Raw genomic sequence first — 23,861 nt, 5'->3', positions numbered from 1 at the left:
TGTCAGGAGAGGGAGGGGGCGTTTTTTTCCCTTCCACAAAAGCCACCGGGGAACATGGTTCTAGTACACCCACACGTGCGCACCCCAGACACACATACCTGTGGCTTTCTGAAGGTAAACATGCTCAGTTATAGGATCTCATGGGGCGGCAGCTGACATTCCCAATTATTTCCATATTTTGCCTCATTGGTTCTGGTAAATGCTTTTGAACAAGAAGAAGTTAAAACCAGGGCATTGAGAATAGGATTTGCATGAGCAAAATCCTATTCTATTAACTATGGATTTTGCATGAGCAAAATCCTATTATATTAACTATGCATGAGCAAAATCTTATTCTATTAACTATGCTCTGTGTTATTAAGTGCCATTAAGTCCAGAGTCTACGTGACATAACTGCCCTAACCACAGGACCAATGGGACAGTCCAACTGGCATGGACATTTTTGCAAGAAGGTGGTGACCTTGCTTCCTGACTTTTGAAGGAAAGGCCTCTTTTCTTCTGCTGTGGCCTTTCACGTCTGCATTAATAGTACTGCTCTAGTCTGCCTTAGTCAGACCCCACCTGGAGTCCTGTGTCCAGTTCTGGGCACCACAATTTAAGAAGGACATTAGTAAGCTGGAAGATATGCAGAGGAGGGTGATCGAGATGATCAAGGGTCTGGAAACTAAGCCTTATGAGGAGTGGTTGAGGGAGCTGGGTATGGAGAAGAGAAGTCTGAGAGGTGACGGGATAGTCATCTTCAAACATATGAAGGGCTGTCAAACAGAAGATGGAGCAAGCTTGTTTTCTCCTGCTCCAGAAGGTAGGACCCAAAACAACGGGTTCAGATGACAAGATAGGAGATTCTTACTAAGCTGTAGGAAGAACTTTCTGGCAGTAGGAGCCATTCAACTGTGGAATGGACTCTCAGAAGGTGGTAGACTCTCATTTGTTGGTGTTTTTTTAGCAGAGGTTGGATTGATTCTTTAGCTGTGATTCCTGCATTGCAAAGGGTTGGTCTAGATGACCTGCTGCATCCCTTCCAGTGCCACGATTCTATGATCCTATGACCTTACGTATTGGCCAGCAAGGAGGAGAACAACCCAAATAGAGCCTGGCTGCGGCTCTGGTTTGTTTCTGCTGAGCCCAGACAGAGACTCGCCAGAGATAATGTGCCTTCATTCAAAAGGGCCTAATTTTGGCCTCCCTCCTGGGGACGGCAGCGATGAAAGGGGTGGGCTGAACAAACTGAGGCCTGTGTGAACTGCATCTCCACAGCCTTTGTGCCCCCTCCCCTCCTGGCAAGGCTTGCCAAGCCATGGGGTGTGTGTGACCACAGGGGAAGGTGGGGCCAGGTTGCCGCGGTCAACTTTGCATGGGGGTTGCAGTCAGACAGAGGGCACTGCTGACTGCGGGGAAGTGGAGGCTATTTTGGAAGGGGGAGACAAAATAAAAGTGGAATGTGCCCAAATGGATGAAGCAATCGCAGCCAGCATACTGCTGGTTTTATTCCAGTCATATGGCCTGCGGTAGGTGAGTCACCTCTTGACTGCAAGGTTTTGTAATTGTTGATGGGGTTAGAGGGCCCTCCCCAGATTTTTGAGTGTGCCGGGGGGGGTCATGTATCCTGGCATGACCCAGTCCACCAAACAGATCAAGAATGTCTCAGATGATGGACATTGTCAGACTTGATGGAAGGGGAACGTGGTTGTGCAGTTCTGATTAAAAACCTTGAGACTTTCGGTGTTTGGTGTGTGGAGCTACCTAGATAATATAAAAGATTTTGCTACGGGTCCGCGGAATGTCATGTTGGGTTTGGGTGTGAGAAACTGGTGCCAGCCTGTGCATGTTTACCTAGGAGCATACCCGCCAACATTCCTCAGGTGAAAATAGGCACATTTCTCATTCCCCCCCCCAAAAAATGACCGTCCTTGACCCTCTATTTTTGTTCGTGCCCCCCGTGCAGAGCATTTCCTATCAGAAGAAGGGCGAGGGGCACCACACCAATGGGACACAGCACATGCGCCCTCCACCGTCCTGAGAAAACCCTTTAATACAATACAAATATTTTTTATGAATGAATGAATGAATGAATGAATGAATGAATGAATGAATGAAGGCTACTGCTACTACTGCTACTTAACTGGGCATCTTCCCTTTCATTCCTCCCATCCTTGGTGCAGAAGAGATAAAGCCATATCCAGCAAACGGAGTGAACGCAGCCTACCCAGAATCCCGCTATACATCAGACTACTTCATTAGTAAGTCTCCCTTGTTTTTCCCCTGTTGCGTACAAGATTTAGCACCGGAGTCCTTTCAACGTTTAAGCAGCTTACGAGGAGCAAAAGCACCGAAGGCCTTCTTGGCAGTTCCCTCATTGTGAGAAGTAAGGGAACCAGGCAGAGTGCCCTATCGGTAGTGGCACCCGCCCTGTGGGTTGCCCTCCCGTCAGACGTCAAGGAAATAAACAAATATTTGGCTTTTAGAAGACATCTGGAGGCAGGCCTGTATAGGGAAGTTTTTCATGTTTGAATGTTTTATTATGTTTTTATATCTGTTGGTGGCCACCCAAAATGGCTGGGGAAACCCAGTCAGATGGGCAGGGTACGACTACTATTATTATGATTATCATCATCATCATCATCATCATTATTAAAGAAATGTGACTCCTATGACTTCTTTCTCTTAATTAACTTAATGGTGATGGTATTATTACTATTATCATTATGGATAATAGCAAGAACTGCAATGGTTTTGTGAACTGCCCTGAGACCTCCGGTTATAGGGCTGTATATAAATTCAGTTAACAACAACAATGGTGCTATTTTTCTAGAAAAAGAGGTTCTGGAACTCTCCATAAATGCCTCCCTTAGAAGGTACCAGAACAGAGTTCCAGCTAAATAATAATAATGCCCTGGGTGATAATATTCAGTTTGCGGTCTTCTTTCCGCTCTCAGGTTATGGCATTGAGCATGCTCAGTGTGTTCCTCCCTCGGAATTCTCTGAGCCCAGCTTCATCACAGAGTCCTACCAGACCCTCCATCCCATCAGCTCCGAGGAGCTCCTGTCTCTCAAGTACGAGAACGAGTACCCCTCCTCTGTCATCCTCCGGGACCCCGTACAGATGGAGTCCCTGCCTACCGACTACTTCACAATCAAGCAGGAGGTCGTAACGCCGGATAATATGTGCATGGGGCGCACTAGCCGAGGTAAAGGAACACTTTAAAAATCACAAGTCGGCAACCCTACCCCACATATAAGAAGGAATGAGATTTTCCCAAGGAAAAGGGGAAAGTTGACAGCTATGGCTGGGGCTGATGGGAATTGTAGTCCACCAGCATGTAGAGAATGCAAAACCTGGGCTCTCTGGCTGAGTTTTAGGCCCCTTAAGCTTCCCAAAGTTGCATTGTCTAGAAAGACTTCTAAAACCTGGCCCTCCAGCTACCTTGCGCAGGTGATCCCTACCACACCTGAATTAGAGATGTTGAAATAGGATACAGCAAATATGTGGGCAGGCTTGCCAGCTGTTCAGTCTCCTCGCCTCTGTCCTTGAGATTTAGTAGCTGGGTCTTCACTGCCAGCATCTCTGCCAGCGGAATTTGCTCTTAAGAGATCTTACACAATCCCAGCAGCTGCTTTCAGTCCGGCTTGGGAAATTAATGAACTTGAGTGATCCTCTTATTCTCCGAGGTTGTCAGTAAAGAAGAAATGATTGAGCAACAGTCAAGCTGAGGAATTCTGGAGAATTCTCCGCGTCTCTCCCTTTTAAAAAACAAAACAAAACAAAGAAACCCTTCTGAATGCGTCTGGTTAAATAGGGGCTCACCTCTTTGACTGATATAAAAAGTCATAATCTGCACAGGGAAGCCACAGTTGGCAGGCTTGGCATCTGATCAAGTGATCCCTACGAAGGCAAGACTAAATAATTATTATGCTTCCTTGGGAAACACAGAACAGTCGTTAGCAGGTAGAAAAGGTATAGGTGCTTTGTGCTTCCTGTCCACATTCTGGTGCACCAAAAGGCTTTGGGCATATACTTAACATGTGAAAACATTCTAGAGTAAACCTGACCAGCATATTGTGAAGCCAGAGTTTAAAAGCCACTGGAGATGGTGAGTGCGTGTCAGGTTCTGAGAAGTTAGATTTAGTTGTTTGATTTCCCAGTGCGTTTAAACTGAGGTGCTGTTTTTATTTCTTTTTTTTAAATTTGTCATATTGCCTGCTGCGTTTATTTATTTTGAATGGATCTTCTTTTTACTGCTCTGTAGTCACAAAACATCCCGTTGGAGAACATAAAATCTGTTCTGAAGATGCGGGATATAAATTATATAAGCAATTAAACAAAATCCCCATTGTTGCAATGGAAACATAGGACGCCTCCGCAGATGAACCTCAAGATTTGCCCATTTCCCCCAGTGAATCTCTAGCTTAACAAAAGGGCAGAGGGCTCTTGCATCACGTGCTCCTTGACCATCCAAAGAGGAGGCGACCCTGAGGCCTTCTGCATGCAAGGCATGCGATCTGCCTCTGTGCTGCTTTGCCTCCTCTGCAGTTCATGGGGGGGGGCTGGGAACTGCGTCTCTTTGTGGGGTGGAAGATGCAGCCCCCAGGACTCCCTGGGCAAAGTTGAGTGCTTCCAGTGTGCATTGGGGTGGGTTTTGATTGTATGGGATTGGATCCACAGGGCCTGCCCCAAACCAAGCAGTGCTTCCATTGGTCTCTGAATCAGCATCTTCCTCAACCTTCACTCCCCTTTAATATGGGGAATCCTTTAACCTGCATGCAAGCAGGTTCACCACTGCCGTTTCTGCTTTGTTATTCATTTATTGCCTTTATATACCACCTTGTCTGAGGAGCTCAGGGTGGTGTGTGCGGTTCCCCTTCATTTTATCCTCACAACAACCCTACAAGGTAGGCTAGGCTGCATCCAGCCTAGGGTCACCCAAGTGAGAGCTTCGTGGCCAAGTGGGGACCTGAACCCTGTCCTCCCTGAGGCCCTAGTCCAGCACTCTGACCACTAGGCCCCACTGCCTCTCCGCCAACCTCGTTTCCTTCTCGCCTGGCAGGGAAACTCGGGGGCCAGGATTCCTTTGAGAGCATCGAGAGCTACGACAGCTGCGACCGCCTGACCCAGTCGTGGAGCAGCCAGTCTTCCTTCCAGAGTCTCCAACGTGTCCCTTCCTATGACAGCTTCGACTCTGAGGACTACCCAGCGGCCCTGCCCAGCCACAAGCCCAAAGGCACCTTCAAGGACTATGTTCGAGACCGGGCGGACATGAACAAGGACAAGCCCGTCATTCCTGCGGCCGCCTTGGCTGGCTACACAGGTGAGGCCCTGGGGGTAGCTGGGCAGACAGAATGCAGGCCCTTTCCCAAAATACAAATGTTGATCTCTGCTTAGTGCCCTTAGTTATGTTTAGCACGTCTATAGTAATGTCAGATGTACAAAGTGCTTTGCCTGCACCATATCTGTGCTCTTCAGTATGTTTTTTCTGGGGGGAAAGGTACGAGAACTCACGTTGAAGTTTGTCTGTCTGTCTGTCTGTCTGTTGCGGGCCCAGTCACAGTACCAACCCCAGAACCCCAGGCAGTTGCTAAATGTAAGATGTGATTAAGAAACTCAAGCAGACAATGATCTGAATTAAAAATGGCCACAACTTCATTGAGTAGAGATATAGGTGGATATTTTGGCTCTGCTAAGGGAACTGAGTTCCCCTGAGTTCCTGCTTTAAAAATTCCCTGGTAATCCTGACAAATAGTCCTACAAGGCAGACTGCTGTTGTTTCCCCCATATTCCAAGTGAAATGAGGGTGAAGGCTTGGAGAGAGCAGTTTGCCTTAGTTGCCTAGCGGCGCAAGCGAGATTTGAACTCGGGAAGCTGCAGTTCAGGGGCTGCCTTGTATGCAGAAGGTGCAGTCCACAGCAGGCAGGGCTGGAATGGGCAGGTATCTGAAACCCTGGAGAGCTGCTGCCAGTCAGTGTAGGCAGTACTGAGCTATGCAGGTGGACCAGTGGTCTGATTCCAAGATAAGGCAGGGATGGGGACCTTGTCAGGGTTCTCCAGGCACTGCAGGACTACAATTCCCACAACCCCCTGGCCAATGGGCATGCTGGCTGCAAGGGCTGCTGGGAGTTGGAGTCCATCCACATCTGGAGGCCACAAGCGAGCCAGCCATGAACTGGAGCCTTCCTGGCTCGTGCTCTTGTGTCTGTAAATAGGCTGTGCCAGAGGAAGGGTGGGAGATGCATGCAGGAACATGTGTATTTATGGACGTTTACACATAACTGAGTAACAAATGAAAATGAATCGAAACCCTGTGACTCAACCCTGGGGAGCCAGCTTAAAACAGATTGCTAGGTTAACTTGCCGCCTTTGACTCCCGATGCGAAAGTGATACTTCAGATCCAGATACAGATATGTGACTTTGAATCGGGCGTGCGGAAGCACCTTTTCAGCTTGAAAGAAAATCTAACCATTTACAAGCACCTATAAACTGGCTAAAATCAGCCTGCAGATGGGATGAGAGGCAGCTTGTCTGTCTCTTGACGGATGGGGCATCTCTCACACAGATAGATGTTTGCGCACTAAATCAGAGGAGAGCAAATTTCAGGTTTTCAGCATCGTCCTTCTTTGCTAGAACCACAATGCCTCAGTAGCAACCCTTGACTCCGTGAGTCAGGTGGGACGAGAGGAAAGATTTGCGCTTTTGACAAGTTCTCATGCGAGATTCTTCCTCCCTAAGTGCAGCGCTTCTACTGGGGCTGGGAACCGGTGTGTATTTGTGGGGTCGGGAGATCATTTTTAGGATCTGTGCACAGAAGGAAGTGGCTGGATGCTCCAGCTTCAAGCTGTGATGAGTGCTTTCTGTTTGCAGGAGTAGGTGCTGATAAGAAAACTGGGCTGGGAGTGGGGTTCTGGAGACTGGCTCCCTTTAGCAGTGGGAGTATGATGATCTGAGCCAAGGGAGAGGAAATCTTGAATCGTTGCAAAGCTGCTGGAGACTTTGGGAGATTAGTCCACACCCCACATGGTGTGAGCGTCAAAACAATTACATTCAGTTATATTGTAGGGGCGGGAAAACATTTTTGGCCCAAGTGAATGTGACTCTCACCTTTGCACGGTGGGCTAATTTCTCTGCACACCCCTCTGTGTCCTCCATCAAGCCATGCCAAAGGCATCCCAGCCAGACAAAAACAGTCCCAGAGGGTGCAGGGTCAGGCCAGGGAGCAGTATGGCCTGTGGAGAGCAGGGCCTTATTCAGATTCTGAGCCTGATCGAAATAAACTTGCCAGGAGCTGCTGGCACCAAAGCTGGAAGCTGGTATAAGTGTAGTAGTTAAGAATGGGAGCTGGGAGCTGCGTTCAAATCACCTCCCCTAAGAACTCACCAACTGAGTGTAAACAAGGCACTGTAGTCTTGGCCAGAGTTCCTTCATGTCCCCTTCCCTGTAAGGTGGGGAGACGGTTGCCGCATTGTCTTGTCTTACAGGACTGTTGTGAAAACAACCTAGAGCATGAGATTCTTAATCTCAGGGTTGCGGGTTCAAGCCCCACCTTGGGCAAAAGATTCCTGCATTGTAGGTGGTTGGACTCGATGACCCTTGTGGTCCCTTCCAACTCTTCGATGATTCTGTGTGTGAATCACTCTGAAGACACGAAACATGGCAGGGAAAAGCAAAGTCAGTATGTGAGAATCCTCTGAGTGAACATGGATGAAAAGCACACAGCATTTATTTATCTCTGCGATAAGCTAAGAAATGGGGCCCTGGCTGTGCTGCTCCTGCTTGGCTGCTTGTTTGGCTGGCAGAGAGGAACTTTCCTTTTTATCGCCAGGGGCCCCAACCCTCTGATGGTATCTGCCTCCGAGCTGCAGAGGTGATGAGGAAGCCTGGCCCACGTGGCTTTTGATGTCTCCTGTGGCAAACAGTCAGCCTCCTTGAGCTCCCTTATCTGCCCTCCACATCTTGACCTCATTTCACAAGTTGCCTCCTTTCACAAGTTCACAAGATCCTGCCCTTGGCTTTCTTCTGAAACTAGAGAATTCACAGAAAAGCTCTGTGGCGCCTGACTACTAGTTTGCCGCACTCACTCGGGTGGTCTTGTTAGATTGGGTGACTGAAAAGACACACACACACACCCTCTGGTGACTGTGCTGGTTGGCTTGGAAAAACAGGGGCGAGAGAGAATGCCACCCTTCAGGCGGAGCTGCTTAATTCAGGTTGGCCCGACTCCATCGAAAGTTGCCAAGGTTGTTGGTGGAAAGGGGACGTGCCCATTTTACGGGCTCTACCATTAGACAGAAAGATGCAGCAGGGACAGGGAGCTGTATGTGCCATGCAGCTGCCTTGTGAGCCCCTAAGCTGGCCTGCTGCCTGCACATGCAACAGTGGGAGCTGCCCCATTGCCAGGGTTAAAGGAAGGGGCAGTTCACATTAGCAGCTTAAAATGCAGCAAGGTTACACACACTGCATTTCAAGTCATGTTTGCATGGGGTTGTTCAAGTCATAAGGGGGTGGGGATGTCTTCACCCAACACTCGTGGCCTTTGGGGTTTGCCCCTCTCCATAACCACCCAAACGTCTAATCGTCAAACCATCCTCTGCACATGTACACGTTACCACTCACTCATCCAGTTTTCTAGTTGGACTGAAGTGGGTTTGAGACAACACCACCTCCAACAGCAGTATTTGTCAAGGAAGTACAGGATCGCTATGGATTATAGCTAACATAGTGCGAACCTAACAATACCCAACAATGGGAGCGGACTGGATGCAGAGTAAGCGGTCATGTGAACGCACCTTCAAAGCCGGAAGTCTGCTTCTGCTCATGGGATGGAGGAGGACTGCTTAGGGTGCCTTTCTTTGAAGGGGTGCCTGGTTTAAAAGCTCTCCTTTGGAGGATGCTCACAGATACAGAGCCACCACCAAAAGGCCCTACTGGTTTTGTTCTCCTCCCAGCACGGTACCCAGATTTAGGAACAGAGACATGGCAAGATCCAAACTCACCATCACCTGGGTCAACTCAAGCTGCATTGAATTTCCCAGGAGGTTGTGAGCAACCACCTATTCCTTTGACGTTAAAGACAGAATTACCATCATTCACATACGGCAAAGAACAAGGTGTGTCATAAGGAAGGCTCACAGTTCCTAGCATGAGGTTGCCTTTGAGCCGACAGAGGAACCCAGAAGGCGAGTCCTCGCCCTGCTTCAGTAACTCGGGTTCCACCTGCTTGAAGTTTGCAAATGAGAACAAAATTAGCTCTTTGCATTCATGGTTGGCCGGTGTTGCAATTTTGTTTTACAGGCTGTCATTTTACCGTCTTGTCCCTTAGGTGATGAAAATTGCAACAAGAATAGTCCTGCCGACTGCACAATTCCCGCATGGGTCTGTTAGTCTGACAATAATACTAATCATTATAACAATAATAATTTTATTATTTATACCCCACCCATCTGACTTGGTTTCCCCAGCCACTCTAGGTGGCTTCCAACATATAAAAATAATAATAAAACATTAAACATAAAAATGCTTCTGATGTAAGCACAGCTCCTGTAAGCTTGGTAACAGCTGCCGCAATAACATATGGGTGAGATCTCCCTATCCTCTTCCCCAAAAATCAACAGAAAAGAAAAGAAAAAATAACCCATCTACATAGGACCCTCTTGCTCTCCCCTCAAACTTTAAGGTCGATGCTTTCTGAGTCAACTTTGAAAGAAAAAGTTTCATCACCTTGGCTCTGATCTTGCCCATATCCTGAACTGATGCAGATGCAGCCAAGAGCTGTCTCTGCTGAGGCCCGAGCAGAGAGGGGATAAGCTAGGACTGGCCATGTAGTTCCCACACCAGGCTTCTCCATTTCAAAGCAGACAAAAATCTAAGGGTTGAGGGGCTCCTCCTGGCATTTCCACACTCCTGGCTGGGTGTGCTAAAACGAAAGCCTAGAAATCTGCCATGCAAATATGTCCTGAGGGGAAATGAAGCTCTTTCCAAAATGGGCAAAACCTCCCATCATTATTATTATTATTATTATTATTATTATTATTATTATTATTATTATTATTATTATTATTTTATTTGGACCCCGCCCATATGACTGGGTTGCCCCAGCTACTCTGGGTGGCTTCCAACATACATAAAACCTAATGAAACATTATACATCACACACCTCAGCCTTGATTGTTGGTCGGGAGTAGGTGAGTAGGGCTGCAGATCATAGCCATGACATGCTCTGCCACACCCTGTGTGACCTTCAAATAACCCCCACCCCCCAAAAAACACATTACTTTATACCCCAAAGAATACCTGAACAGAGCTTTCAGAAGGGGTGGGGGGGTCATACCCAAAAGCAGGAATGGGAGAAAACACATAAGCGAATATTTACTTGTTACTAACATGGTTGCTTCTCAGTTATAAAGGTGGGTCCTTTTCCTCTTCTTTCAAGCTGCTGATGTGCAACAAATAAGTAGGTATGTTTAGACAGGCAGGCAGCTCGTTTGCTTACTTATTTTCTGCCTCGTAGCTTCACAACCTTTGCAAGCAGCTTGGCACGTGACAGGGATGCTGTACACTCTATTCCCTAGTATTTTGTCCCATTGAAATCAGAGCCCAATAAACTGTGGGCGGCTCTCATTTTTTACAGCTGCTTTGCAAAGCGTCACTGGGAGAACGACAAAAAGCATGTTGAGGCCAGATAAAAACCGCAAGCAAGTAAACTTCCCCTAAAACCCAGATGTACAGAAAAGCTACATTTTAGATATGGTTGATATTCACTAGAGTTCAATGCTAACTATATGGTTTGGTTGAGATGGTTGCATCCCAATGTGTCTTGCAATTATAGGGTGGTAATCTTTTGAGTGTGGTTGTTTTCAATGTTGTTTTCCAGGGCAGAATGTGACAGGCTAGAGGTATTGATTGGGGGAGTCAGGTAGGCCTTGGTTTAGGTTGGCAGAATCTAGAGCCAGCCCATTGCGTTTCCTTAAACCCCCAGTATTGGTTGCATGATGGAACAGGGTTCTTCTGACCAGACTAGCTAATAGTTAGTAGAACCAAGGGGACCCTCAGACCCATGTGATGTAACTGTGGAATGTCAGGCAGATAAAATAGGGGCACAAATGTAACACCCCTATTTTCATGCCCAAAGCCCCTGCCCCACTCCCCATCCTGCCTCATGACACAGACCCAAAGGCACTACTCTGCCTGCAAGGCATTGCATAAATTGATTCTGCAACATCCATTGAAGATACTGCTTCATAGCCAACTAGCCTCTACTCAGAGTAGACCTACTGAAAATAACGGACCTACATTGTCCATGCCTATTAATTCCATTGGGTCTGCAGTGAGTAGAATTGGCATTGAATACAGCCCTTTGAGATGCAATAGAAAAGCATAACTGCCCACCAACAGGCTTCATGGTCTAAAATATTCTGCACGAGCTGCAGCAGCACAGGTATCCCTTTGGCATTCAGGTGTCTTCCCTCTCACCTGTGCATGCTGGAGTCGAGGTGCCCCACCCTGTCGCTCGGAAATGTCACTTCTAGGAGACGCGGGAATGGGTCACTCAGGAATGACATAGTTACCAGCTCCCAACACAACTTTAACAAGGCATTCCCAGAAGGCAAAAATAGAGCCAGTGTCTTAGCGGGAGGTGGGGGTGGGGCAGCAGCGCTAAACGGAGTCTGTGCATAGTAAACTCTGGCAATGGGAGCATCTGGAAGTGTAGATGTACATTTGCCACACACCCACACCCAGAGGGACTTTCTCCTCAAACAGAGTTCCCACTGTAGTCCCCATTTCATAATCCGTTTGACGAGTCATATTTTCCCGGTGATGCCAGAGAATTCCTAGCGTGTGACTGTCTCCCGACGGCTGCTGCTCAAGGGCTCCCTTCACTCCTCTGGGGGCGAGACAAGGCCCTCCTTTGTGAGTTGCATTTAGCATGTGAGCCCCCTCTGGCTGCCTCTATTCTTAGCGCGTGGGGCTCCCTCTCCAGGACAGAGGTCAGCAGGCCGCTGTCAAGGGGCAGGCCGGAACTTTCTCCCTCTTCCTGGTGGGTGGGGAGGGGGTGATGCCTTTTATGGTGGGCAGTGGGGGGGGCAGGTCTTGCCCGTGCAACTGGCTTGGCGGATCCTGCAACGGGTTGAGCTTGCCAGCCTCCGGCTTCCTTCCAAAGACTTTGAGGATCACGTCACAAAAGGCAGCTTGTTGTCTGCTCCCGCAGCGTCCGTGTCGGAGGGGTCCTCTTGTTTGTAGTGCACGGACTCTGTGTCTCTAAATGGCATGGAGGAAAGCCCAGAGATCTTTGAGTTCCTGTAGAAATTGAAGTCTGAACCAGAAGGTGGTGGGCTCTCCTTCGTTGGAGGTGTTGAAGCAGAGGTTAGGTGGCCATCTGTCAGGAACTATTGAGCGATGATTCCTGCATTGCATTAAAAAAAAAATTATCAAGACGTTTTGAGCTCCACTCTCGCTTTCTTCCTGCCCAGAGCAGCCTTGCCCTCTGCCTGCCTCTCTGAACCAGCAGGGCCTCAGTGGTGGCAGCCTCTCCTCCACCTCCTTGCCTGCTGTCCAGCAGCCACTGCAAGTTGCCCAAGGGAGGAGGCCAGCAGTGGCTTTCATGGAGAGGCAACAAGATGCTCCTTTGCAGCTGCCACTGCTTCTCAAGACAAGCAACAGCTCATCCTCTTCTCCAAGCTCAATGGCAGCGGTACTGGCAGGGGAAATAGGGACATTCCAGGATCAAATCAGAAGCCGGGATGGTTTTCATAATTCTGATACTGTCCCTAGAAAGTAGGGACACTTGGAGGGTATGCAAGCAGCATATTATAACAAGGTGCAACTGAACTGGGATCTCTAGACCAGGAAAGCCTTCTTCTGCAAGTCCAGGGCTGAGTATAAAGGTGGTCAGAGGCACACAGTGATGGTTGATGTCTTTTCCTTTCTCCTTTTCCTGGTGTTGTGTTTGCTGATCCTCCTTGTGTTTGCTGTTAGCTTGCAGGAAGAGCAGGAGACATGTGTGGTCCTCATCCTGCCTTGGCTAAGCCATGAAATCTTGGCTCTTGCTCTAGCTTCGCTTGGCATAAGAGAGGTGCAAACACAGATCAGGCAGCTCTCGCTAAACCTTGACTTGTTAGGAATGGAAATGCCCTGTAACTTGAGACGCAGGACTGAACGCTTTTTCCTTCTGGGCAGCCTTCTGAGGGCCACAGGGCAGTGGTAGGCAGGGCCAAGGAACAACAGGTCAGATTTTACCATCTTAGAATCGGCTAGTTCCTACACACACAGCCCTGCCCGCCCTCCATTCAGTCAAGCCAATAAAGAGGCCTGATCAGAGTTCAAGGACATATTTCTACCCAGGTGAAAACAGGAGAGAATCAGGGCCTGCAATGAGTTCCGAGGGCCAGTTGGCGAGGCTTCAAGGGCCACATTAAACTCCTAGGCCTGGGGCTTCTTGCTTTTGTCCTAGGAAGCGATGGAAATTCGGGGCAGCCAGTGAGGACTTTGCTCGACAGGACTGTCTGAATTAGTGCCGGTTTTGTTTTTAGCTTAGTTTTGCGCTTGCATCAACATTTTGCCCCAACTTTGTACCTTCGCTGTGGATTTGTTGGTGGTAAATTAGAAGCATCTGCTGTTACTGCAGTTGCTGGTGTTGTTGAGCAGGGCTGATTCCTGCCTTTCCTTGTTTCATTGTTTGCTTTGCAAAATAGCTTTTAAAAATTATGAATGGAAGGTCATTGATTCATCGTTCACCCACAAGAGGGGTGAGTGCTCTTGCACTTGAGTCCTGCTTGTGGGCTTCCCAAGGTCATCTGATCATCCACTGTGAGAACAGGATGCTGGGCCAAGATGGGCCATTGGCCTGATCCAGCAGGCTCTTCTGATGTTCTTGTCAGGAATAGATCCATGGCATGGAAAGGCGGGATCTTCAGGAGGCCAACATGTTCCCCAGGACTGTGGAAAAAAACCAAGGTCGTTGCTGTTTTTTTGGAGTTGCATATCCAAGCTAGCTGTGAATTTCTCAGCATCTTGGAAACCCAGCTCATGGGAACTTGGAAGGTTTTCCTGGCTGGCTTTGCCAGGCTGGTTTAGATGTGGTCCACATGGCCACAAAGAACTTGGCAGGCTGAAACCGGCGTTGAAGGGCCATTGCAGAGGAGGGTCACATTACGTTTAGGAAGCTGTTTCCTTATACTGAATCGGACCCAAGGTCCGTCTGGCTCAGCAGTGCCTTCACAGACTGGCAGCAACGGCTCTCTAGGGCTGCGAGCAAGGAATCTCTCCCAGCCCTTACCAAGAGATTCCAGGGACCGAACCTAGAACTTTCTGCACTCCAAGCAGATGTTCTGCCCCTGAGCTATGGTGTCCCTTAAGAGGCAGGAGAAAAGGAAGAAGGTAAAGTGTTGGAGGTGCCTGGATATTGAACATCAGGAAGAACTTTCTGGCAGTAAGAGCTGTTCAACAGTCAAGCAGACCCCCTCGGAAGGTGGGCTCTCCTTGGAGTTTTTTAAGCAGAGGTTGGATGGTCATTTGTCCTGGATGCTTTAGCTGAGGTTCCTGCATTGCAGGGGTTGTACTAGATGTCCCTCAAGATCCCTTCCAACTCTACGATTCCAAATAATATTGGCATTCCCTGACAACCTGGAAACCACAGCAGACCTCAGGAGAAGTTGCCCGTCTGCTCTTGAGTGCTGCTGAGTCAAAGAGATGAGTGTGGGTGAGGGGTGTGGCCTAGAGAGAGTTCTGAGGGCCGGACACAGAGGGCTGCATTCAACTCCTCCCAGAACCTGGGTGCCCGGAGGTGGGGGATATATAAAGCACAAGCCCCGTGAAAGAGAGGCGAGAGCCAGCCACTCCTGCTGGCCTATTTCTGGGGTCTGCCTCCTCTCACCTGAATAGCCACGGCTCTGACTCACTGGCTCCGAGCATTCTTGCCCGGGGAGTTTTTGCAGCTTGCTCCTGCATCAACACGCCTTGGATGGAGGCCAAATAATTTCCATACCTGCCTCCTCTTTATCACATCTTGGTAAACACTGCTAGGGAACAAAAAGTCAAGGTCAGGGGAGGCGGCTGGCAAGACGCGGGGGCAGCAGCGTGCCGGAGGTCAGGTCTCGGCCAAGGGCCCTTTTTTCGGCAGGTGGGAGAGAAGGAGGCCCGTGCATCAGGGAAATGGTGCCTCCTTTGCCCAGATGCAAAAAATAAATAAATGTCACATTGCTTAGGCAACTGGGGAAGCGGGACTGAATCTTTGCCCGGGAATCATCCTGCAGATTTTTGCATTCAGTGGCAACACTGGCAAGGTTTGCCTCTTCCTCTACTGATGCCCTTGGGGCCAGGCAAAGGCTTTTGCAAGAGATGTGCCATGTGGCATGGCAACACCACGTGTGGCACCTCCCTGCTGCTGCCCCCCACCCACACGCTCACGCACATCATGGACTAGAGACCACACAGACCAGGGCCATCGCGGCTTGCACTGTTTGGATTAGAGATTGCTCAAAAGACAGTTCACCCTTCTCAGTGGACGCCATTGCTTTGCCCTCTGCGATCTGACAGGAGAAGCCCCTTGGACTGTTTCTCGGGCAGCAAAGGGGGTCGAATCTTGAGGACGAATCTTGAGCAAAGGGGGACGAATCTTGAGCAGGTATGCGGGTGGGCCGCTCTTGAGAGGCGGGTCCAGCCCGCCCCTCTGGTATATAATGAAGGCCCATAGCTTGCACCAGAGCCACTTCTCCCTCCCTCCCCATATTGCTGTCACATGTGGTTCTGCTGGACCTTGCAGTAGCAGAGTCGGCCGCTGTATTTGGTGCCAAGTTGGAATTTCCCCTAATTCCAGCATTCTGGTTTTCGCCATCCTCATAGTACTCATCACATCTTTAGTGGTTTGAGTAGGTGTAGTCTTGGACAGAGAGGAGGTTATGGCCTCTGCCTGCCCCTCTGAGAATGGAGTATCCCGTTAAAGGGATCCAGAGGAGATGCTTCTATCCAGACACCCAGGTGGGGGCAAGGGACCACAGCACACACACCCCAGATGCAATCCAACAGGGGGGTTATTCCTTCATGTAGGTCAGGGACTCCCTCACTTCCAGCTGACCCCAAACGCAAGTCCTTCCAGCTTACTTTTAGCCCACTTTGGGTGGGCCAAAAATGGTTTTATGCATCTTGTTCTTGAGAGTGGGGTGGTCTGAAGGGCAGAGGGGACACCTTGCCACGCAGGGAGAACCAAAATGGCACCAGCTGGGTATGGCTTTTGTGACATCTAGCTGAGTTGTTATGTACTGAGTTTAATAGGATCCAAAATGCAGCAGTCTGATTAGTCCTAGAACAATAGGATTCAGAATGCAGCAGTCTGATTGGTCCTAGAACAATAGAACCCAGAATGCAGCAGGAGCCACCCAATCCAGCTCCATGTGGAAGTGAATCCGCAACCTGATTGGCCTACAGGAGAATCCCGGAATTAGCCAATCACGTGGGGCCCATTGTGTAAATAATGTATATAAAGCAGGGAACTTCCATTCCTCTCAGGGAACTTCCATTCCTCTTCACAAATATCAGCTGAATAAAGAGCATGAAATCCACTCTTGACTCTGAGTATATTTCATGAACCCTCCAATATTGCATAATACTTGTGTTTATTAATAGCCACAATATCCAGAGGTGGCTTAAACCCAGGGTGGGTGGAGGACCTTCGATCTGTAGGCCAAATTGAGCCGGCCAAGTCTCCCCATGGTGAGGGTCTTTCAAAAATGGCAAGCAGAGTACTTTGGGTCACTGGCTTGGCAGGTAGCAGACCACTCAGCCATGAAGGGTTGAAAACTTGGTTGGTCCTAGTGGACAAGGCGCCTTGCTATGGATTCCGTTCTTAATGCTGTTGGGGTCCTTTCCCTTTGCTGTCTTAGGTAGTGGACCGATCCAACTGTGGCAGTTCCTGCTGGAGCTCCTCACAGACAAGTCCTGCCAGTCCTTCATCAGCTGGACAGGCGACGGCTGGGAGTTCAAGCTATCTGATCCGGATGAGGTACGTATGGGCCTGAATCAGGCCTGGAGAGACACTTGTGCTGTAAGGGAAGGAATAAATAGATAAGGACCTAGAGCAGTGGTTCTCAAAAGTGAGTGGTACTGTTCCTGGGGGGCAGCACGAATCCCTAGGGGGGCACTAAGTGGTAAGGGGGCAGCAGGTGGACTTTGGAGATGGAAATGCCTATGAAACTTTGAAAAGCTGGTATCACTGGATCAAATTTATATTTTGTGTTGAATTAAATAAACCAAGGGCTTATCCGTACTTACCTCTCTTCCGCTGTTATCCAGGCATGGTCCATGCTTGAGTGGGGGGGGGGGGTTGTTGCCCCATGAAAACCTGCTCTTTAAAGCACAATTGGAGCAAATGGCAATCTAATACCCAAATTGACGTATTTAAAAAGTCCACCTCCTGTCTCTCTTCATTGCCTTTCTGTCAGCACCCTTAGCAAACTACAGTTCCCAGGATTCTCCGTGACCGTTAAAGCTGCCCGAGGGTATTTTGCGCAATTGGTGTTGACCCTTTTATTTCCCTTCCCTTCCGAGCTCGCCAAGGACTTTCCGTGATGTTTCTGGTGTCCTTGCCATTCCCAGGTTGCAAGGAGGTGGGGCAAGAGGAAAAACAAGCCCAAAATGAACTATGAGAAGTTGAGTCGCGGGCTGCGTTACTACTACGACAAGAACATCATCCACAAGACGGCCGGGAAGCGCTACGTCTACCGTTTTGTGTGCGACCTACAAAGCTTGCTGGGATACATGCCCGAAGAGCTACACGCCATGCTGGATGTGAAGCCAGACGCCGATGAGTGAAGGGGATGAGCAGGCAAGAGCAGAAGTCCTTGTAGATGGATTCAGGGCATCCATCTAGGCGTTCAATTGAACTTCTGTCATTTTTATTTTTTTTACTGTCATGGTTTTCCTTTTAAAAGAGAGAGAAAGAGAAAGAAACAAGAATTTCCACTGGTTCTAAAGGGGGTGGGGGGACACATCATGCTTTTGGATGAAACTGTGACATATTTTGGCTGGGAGGAGAAATGGGGGAAAAAAATTGAACGTCCTTGGAGAGTTTTATTGGGGGCTGATATTTTAAAAGTCAGTGGGGGAAAGAGCGTAAAAGTTAACCGCCCTGTTACAATCGCATGATAAATAAAGAACTCCCCACCCTCCCCCTGAGGTGCCATAAACTGACAATCCATAAGCTCATACGGCTCCCTTTTGATTTTAAGAGTGAGGAGTGGCCTTTTGGGGGGTGGGGGCAGAGCATCCTCTTCTGCAGGGAAGTCACATTGGTGGTCCTAAATAATTTTGCATTTCAAAGAGCAAGTTTGCTTCTTAAGAGGGACCAATACCTTTTTTTTTTAATTTGTAAAAAGAATGTTATTTTATTAAAATTTTGTGCCAGTATTTTTCTCTAAAATAGTCTTAAGCTCTAAGATGGTCTCGGTATTGCAATATTGTGTTGTCATTGGTGTTTTTATTTTTGTTATGCCAGCTGCGAATTCTATCAGCATTTTTTTGGTAGTGGTGGGGAAATACAGAAGCTATGTAGACCCCTCCAGAAACAGAAGCATTTAACTGTTCAGTAGAAAATCAAGATACACCCTAGGAGTGGTGGGTGGGGAGAGATTTGTGGGTGAATGACTGTTTTGCTTTCACACTGGGTCTCCCACACCTTACTCTGTTTTTGCTCTCCCATTCCAATTGGTGAATCAGTTTTGTGTCTTTGGGAGGTGGGAGGGGCTCTTTCGATCAATAGTTTTATCTGGACTTTCCTCCACTTTCCCTATGCCTTTTCAAGATATATTAAAGAAAGGTTTTTCTTCCAGCGTTGAACTTTAGGATTGTTTCCAATCCCCTAATTGGTGGGAGGACCCAGCCCTTCATGTCTCATTGGTCGTTGGTTCTTCAGCTTACAGGCCCCAGTTCTTCAATATCTCAGGTTGTACTTAGAATGGGGTACTTTGTAAACAGAATAGCTCTTCCCGCGAAGGTCCGCTAACAATTCTCAGGTCACCAGCGTGCATGTAGGAGTCTCGTGGAGGAATCTGCCTGCTGGATCCACTCCTGGTGTGTAGAACCTTTCCACAAAGTCAACTCACTAAGCATCAAGTCAGGGCCAGAAGCCATGAGCCTGATTCATAGACACGCACACCTATTTGCAGTTTCCAAGTAATCTCTATGCCAAACTATGGCCTAGGTAGGAGGGAATGTGGTCTCCTGGAAGTGGGATAGATACCATTTTGTTTCTTCTCCAGTCCTGATGCTTCACTGTGTTTGCAAAGCCTTGAGCTCCAAACTCAGGCAGTCCCAAAGAAACAAATGGGAACATTTCCTTCCTAAAAGTGGCTTTTTAAGTTCCTTTTTTATTACAGAAGAAGGCAGTTGAGGTGGTGAAGCGAAATCTACTGATTTATTTGCCTTCCTTGCTCCTTTTTAATGTTCATAATTTAGCTGATGGAATGCTGATGCCATTGAGGCATTGTGGGTGTCAGCACCCTCCCCACCACCCCTCCCCAGCTGTGATTTACAGTGATGACATCTTGTTTTACAGGCCTGGATGTATCCTTGGCAAAGGAGCCACACCAACCCCACCTCCCTGAGTATAACTGCATGGCAGACCTGTTTGTAACTACGTGTTTGTCAAATTCGCACTTAATAATTTTTACATCAGCCCTTAATGGATCCTAGATCCACATCACTGCAGAAAAGTATTGTGTGAATTGGCCAGAGTTCCCTTTAGAACAAAACTGGATAACTTAATCTGTGACCTTAAAGCAGCAAATAGTTGAATGTATTTTAATTTTTGTTTCACGCTGAATCATTTCAATCATGCAGAATTAAAAGAGGGGGAATTCCTGGGTCAATGATGGGCCAGCGGAATTTGAAGCAGATCAGGACTTGAGATAATAACATCTCAGGCTGGCAGGGCTATAAGAAAAAAGAGCAAACACTGTTGTTGCTGAGGTCCATTTCTCACAAATGTCAGAGGAGGTGATAAATCTATTTCAAGTTGCAGGCTGCAGCTGGCAAGATGGAAGTCAGTCCAGAACAGTTCCCTGCACACACACAAAGGCAGACAGAAGGAAGGAGTATAACTGTAATTAATTGAAAAACCAAATTCAAGGTTGTGTCCAACTAGGTTCTACTCAGAGTACAGACCCATTGGAAGTAATGAACCTAAGTTAGTCATTTTTGTTTTATGTATTAAACTGTAATTTATGAATCGCTTCCCATGAGATATCCTGAATTGATAAAGAGTAGAAAGCACATCAACAACAAAAACATACCTAACTGCTCTGAGTAGAACATTGGAAAGAACCACTGAACTAGAGATGGGAAGCCTTTGGTTCTTCAGGCACTGCTGAACTACAGCTCCTATCATCCCCAAAAAATGTGGCCCAATGGCCAGGAGTGATGGGAGTTGTAGTCCAGCAGGCAAAGGTTCCCCCACAGTTGCCCCAAACATTACATCCCTCTCCTTAGCGTGCCAGTCTTTCATGGGCACTGGATGGGTTGGAGTTTATAAGAGGAGGAGCACTTGATACTTCATGCCTCTGACCACCTGGCTGGGAACAAGGAAGAGCTTCCATGTATTTAGGCATGGCTGATTGGAGATCTTAGTTTTGATTGGTGGGAGATAAAGCTCAGCATTTCTCGGGACAACGTAGGACATAGTTTCTGAGTCAAGGATATTGATGGTGGATGTTCCTGGAATGGGTGTAATGATGACTGAATCTCCAGTTCAGCTAGAGTTGATTCCAGTAGAGAGGAAGAAGAACCAGAGTAGAAGATGAGAAGAAAGAGGGAGTAGTGGAGGTGGGGAAAGGTTGTATCCATAAAGCCAAAAAATGGTGCCTTTCAGCCAGGCATTAGGGAGCCTTTGGCTGTCCAGATGTGGCTCAACTACAATTCCCATCAACTCTGGTCACTGCCTGTTTTCCAGAGTTGTGGAGCCAGAGTTTGGCAACATCTGGAGGGCCAGAGGTTCCCCATCCAAGCTTCAGAGTTTCCCAAACTTGGGTCTCCAGCTGTTGTTGGAATTACAACTCCCATCATCCCTAACAAGTGGGACAAGCGGTCAGGGGTGATGGAAATTGTAGTCTGAAAACAGCTGGAAACCCAAGTTTGGGGAACACTGCTTTAGATCTAGGCAAAGAGGGGGAAACACCTGTGGCCACAAACCAGCCAACAGGAGAGAGAAGAGAAGCTGACATGAAGCTATAGGAAACAACCAGTATTGCAGGTGGCATTTCTGTGTCCCAGAACTACTGAAGCCTGTTCCTGTTGCTAGTTAAGCACCCAACAGGGACAGTTCCACTGGTCTGAAAAGTCCCAAAATGACCAGTTCACCTGATGAGCTACTCAGGTGTCAGCTGGAAGTTACACTACCCATGTGAAACTGCACCAGAACCTTTGGAGTGCTCATCTGAGAGCTTTTGAGCACTGAGTTGTCCCATCTGTGAGGTAGACTTTGGAAACTTCTGTTTCTGTTTTCGATTAAGCACAGCTCACCATGTTGTCCAGACTTGATGTGGCTTAAGATTAACTGTGGTTTGTTGAAACAAGTCCATTACAAACCATATTTTAAGAAGCTGGCTTGTTTCAACAAACCACAGTTTAGGTATCAGACTAAGCCCTTCACTGTGGTTGAACTAAAACCAAGTAGAGCCTTCTGAGCTCTTTGTGGCCACATTGGAAAGAAGGAAAGGGGGTAGGAGTGGCTCATCCTTGCAGTGCTCAACTGTACCTTGCAAGTGATTAATTCAGTAACTCCAGGAAATTCAGTTCAGAAAAACAACAAACAGCCATTTTGCAGCCCAATAGCATAAGTTGTTGGGTTTTCTTTGCAAAAGCAATTCCTTCACTGGAGAGGCAGATTAATAAAGAGTGTGAGAATTGCCCAGTCCAGAGTCCTGCCACTGGCCTGGATGCAATCTAAGGCAGCAGCTGGAGGGAAACAAATATGGCAAACCCAGGGCTGGGATACTGTCCTCCCTTGTTGGGGGAACAATAGAACTTTGGGTCCTGTGGGTGCAAGGCCTCTCTCTAGATCCACCCCAACATGCCCGTTTTCCCTCTTTCCTGACAACAGAGCACTGGTGGGGAACAATGACTGCAGAGGTTCCTGTGGCCACAGTGAAGGTCTCCATGGGTGGACCTCCTCAGTACCCTCTAGCCCCCAGGGCACCCTCTCAGGGCCCACAGGATTGTCTCTTTAGACAGTATAATACAGTGGTACCTCGTGTTACAGACGCTTCTGGTTACAGACTCCGATAACCCAGAAATAGTACCTCGGGTTGAGAACTTTGCTTCAGGATGAGAACACAAATCGTGCGACAGCAGCGGGAGGCCCCATTAGCTAAAGATTAAGAACAGTTTCAGGTTAAGAATGGACCTCTGGAACGAATTAAGTTCTTAACCCGAGTTACCACTGTATTATATTGCAACCTGCTTCCGAATTACCATTGAAAATTCTGATCTGATAGTTAAACAACTTGCTCGAACAGATACGCAGAGGGAACTTGGAAGACACCTTTGCCAAGGATAGCTTTTAATTAATATCTGAAATATAAGGACACCCAATGCTTTTCTTCTGGGGGGACGCAGGGGTACTCATACCCCTAAACATTTTGTGAATCTAAGTCTGGCCTCATTGAGGGGCAGTATTTAAATATCAGTAGGAAAATGAGAGTACCCCTAAACTTTTTTTTTAAGGGAAAAAAGCGCTGAGGACACCTCTCTACATTTTGGTGAATTTTGAACCTCACTGTCTTTAGAGAATATATCTGTGGAACAATCCACACATGACAAGCTTTGGATCGTCGGACCAGGAACCGCCGTTCATTGTGGCTTCCTGCTGTGTGTGTCTGTATGTTGGTAGACATTGTTTCTCGTTCTCACATGGCCTATTTCAGTGTACGTTGTTCAGAAGACCTACGCCTAAAAAGTGTTGAGTGTGGAGCATCTCTCTGTGGCGCTGTGTTGATGTGCCAATGTGCCTCCTCTTGCATTCATGTGCCTGGAGATTCACTTCCTTCCTTCCTTCCTCCCTCTGTTCTGTTTCTGACGGGGTCTCTGTAGCACCAGTGAACTGTGCACTCCATTCCAAAGAAGTTTGAATAGATGATAACTGATGTATACATATATGTTTATGACAGAAATATCTCCAGGAACTAACTGCCTCAGTGAAACAAGTTATTATTTGAGAAGAAGAAAATGTATGTTGTTTGTACAATTACTATTTTTTGGTCTTTGTTTTTATACCTGGTTTTTGTTTTGGTTTTTTTAAGCTGATAATTTTAGAAGAAGAAAAAGATTGTTATATTATGCTGTTCAACTATTTTCCAACTTGTATTTTCATATAATTTATATTTTATAGAACTGAAAGGGAGGGAAAAAAAACCTTAAAAAGCAAGATTTTTTTTTAATTAAAAAAAGGAGAAAAAAAGCAGGTGCTTTTTAGGAAAAAGAAAACCAAACTCATCTGAGGTAGCTTAGAGATGTAGCGATGTCTGTATGTGTGTGTGTGTGTTTTTTTTAAAAAAAAGAATTCCAAAATGCAATTCCCTCCCACACTGAAGACTTAATAGGGAGCGGAGTTGGTTTTGTTTTAATTGCTGATGCTGGCACATCATTCTTCTGGAGAGTCTTTTATATACTGTAGCCTTATTTCATATTGTATTTTAAACCATTTGAAATTTTAAAAAATAAATAAATCACAAAGCTATCCCTTGCCCTGGTCATGGTTGTCAGCATGCTTGGCCTTATCTTTCGCTGAAGACCACAGGTCACATCGGGGTGGAAAGAGAAACATGTACAGAGTGCCAAAAGGCACGTAGACAACCTGCTTACAGAGCAGTCATCCCCATTTGCTTGCAT

At 47.5% G+C, this 23,861-nt stretch overlaps 1 protein-coding gene across 2 annotated transcripts in view; it reads left to right on the top strand.

Moving 5' to 3' along the window:
• The window catches only part of ETS1 (ETS proto-oncogene 1, transcription factor), a 106,296-nt gene extending 82,587 nt beyond the window's left edge, over nt 1-23,709 (top strand). For both annotated transcript variants that reach the window (XM_079954561.1, XM_079954562.1), the window contains 5 exons: nt 2,163-2,240; nt 2,937-3,188; nt 5,046-5,306; nt 16,865-16,983; nt 17,577-23,709. In XM_079954561.1, coding sequence (XP_079810687.1) covers nt 2,163-2,240; nt 2,937-3,188; nt 5,046-5,306; nt 16,865-16,983; nt 17,577-17,792 — 926 coding nt within the window. In that variant the 3' untranslated portion in view covers nt 17,793-23,709. The remainder of the gene's footprint in view (nt 1-2,162; nt 2,241-2,936; nt 3,189-5,045; nt 5,307-16,864; nt 16,984-17,576) is intronic.
• The last annotated feature ends 152 nt before the right edge of the window (nt 23,710-23,861 follow it).

Source organism: Podarcis cretensis (assembly GCF_951804945.1).
Source record: "Podarcis cretensis genome assembly, chromosome: 15".
Classification (NCBI taxonomy): domain Eukaryota; kingdom Metazoa; phylum Chordata; class Lepidosauria; order Squamata; family Lacertidae; genus Podarcis; species Podarcis cretensis.
This window is presented reverse-complemented; position numbering and strand designations above follow the sequence as displayed.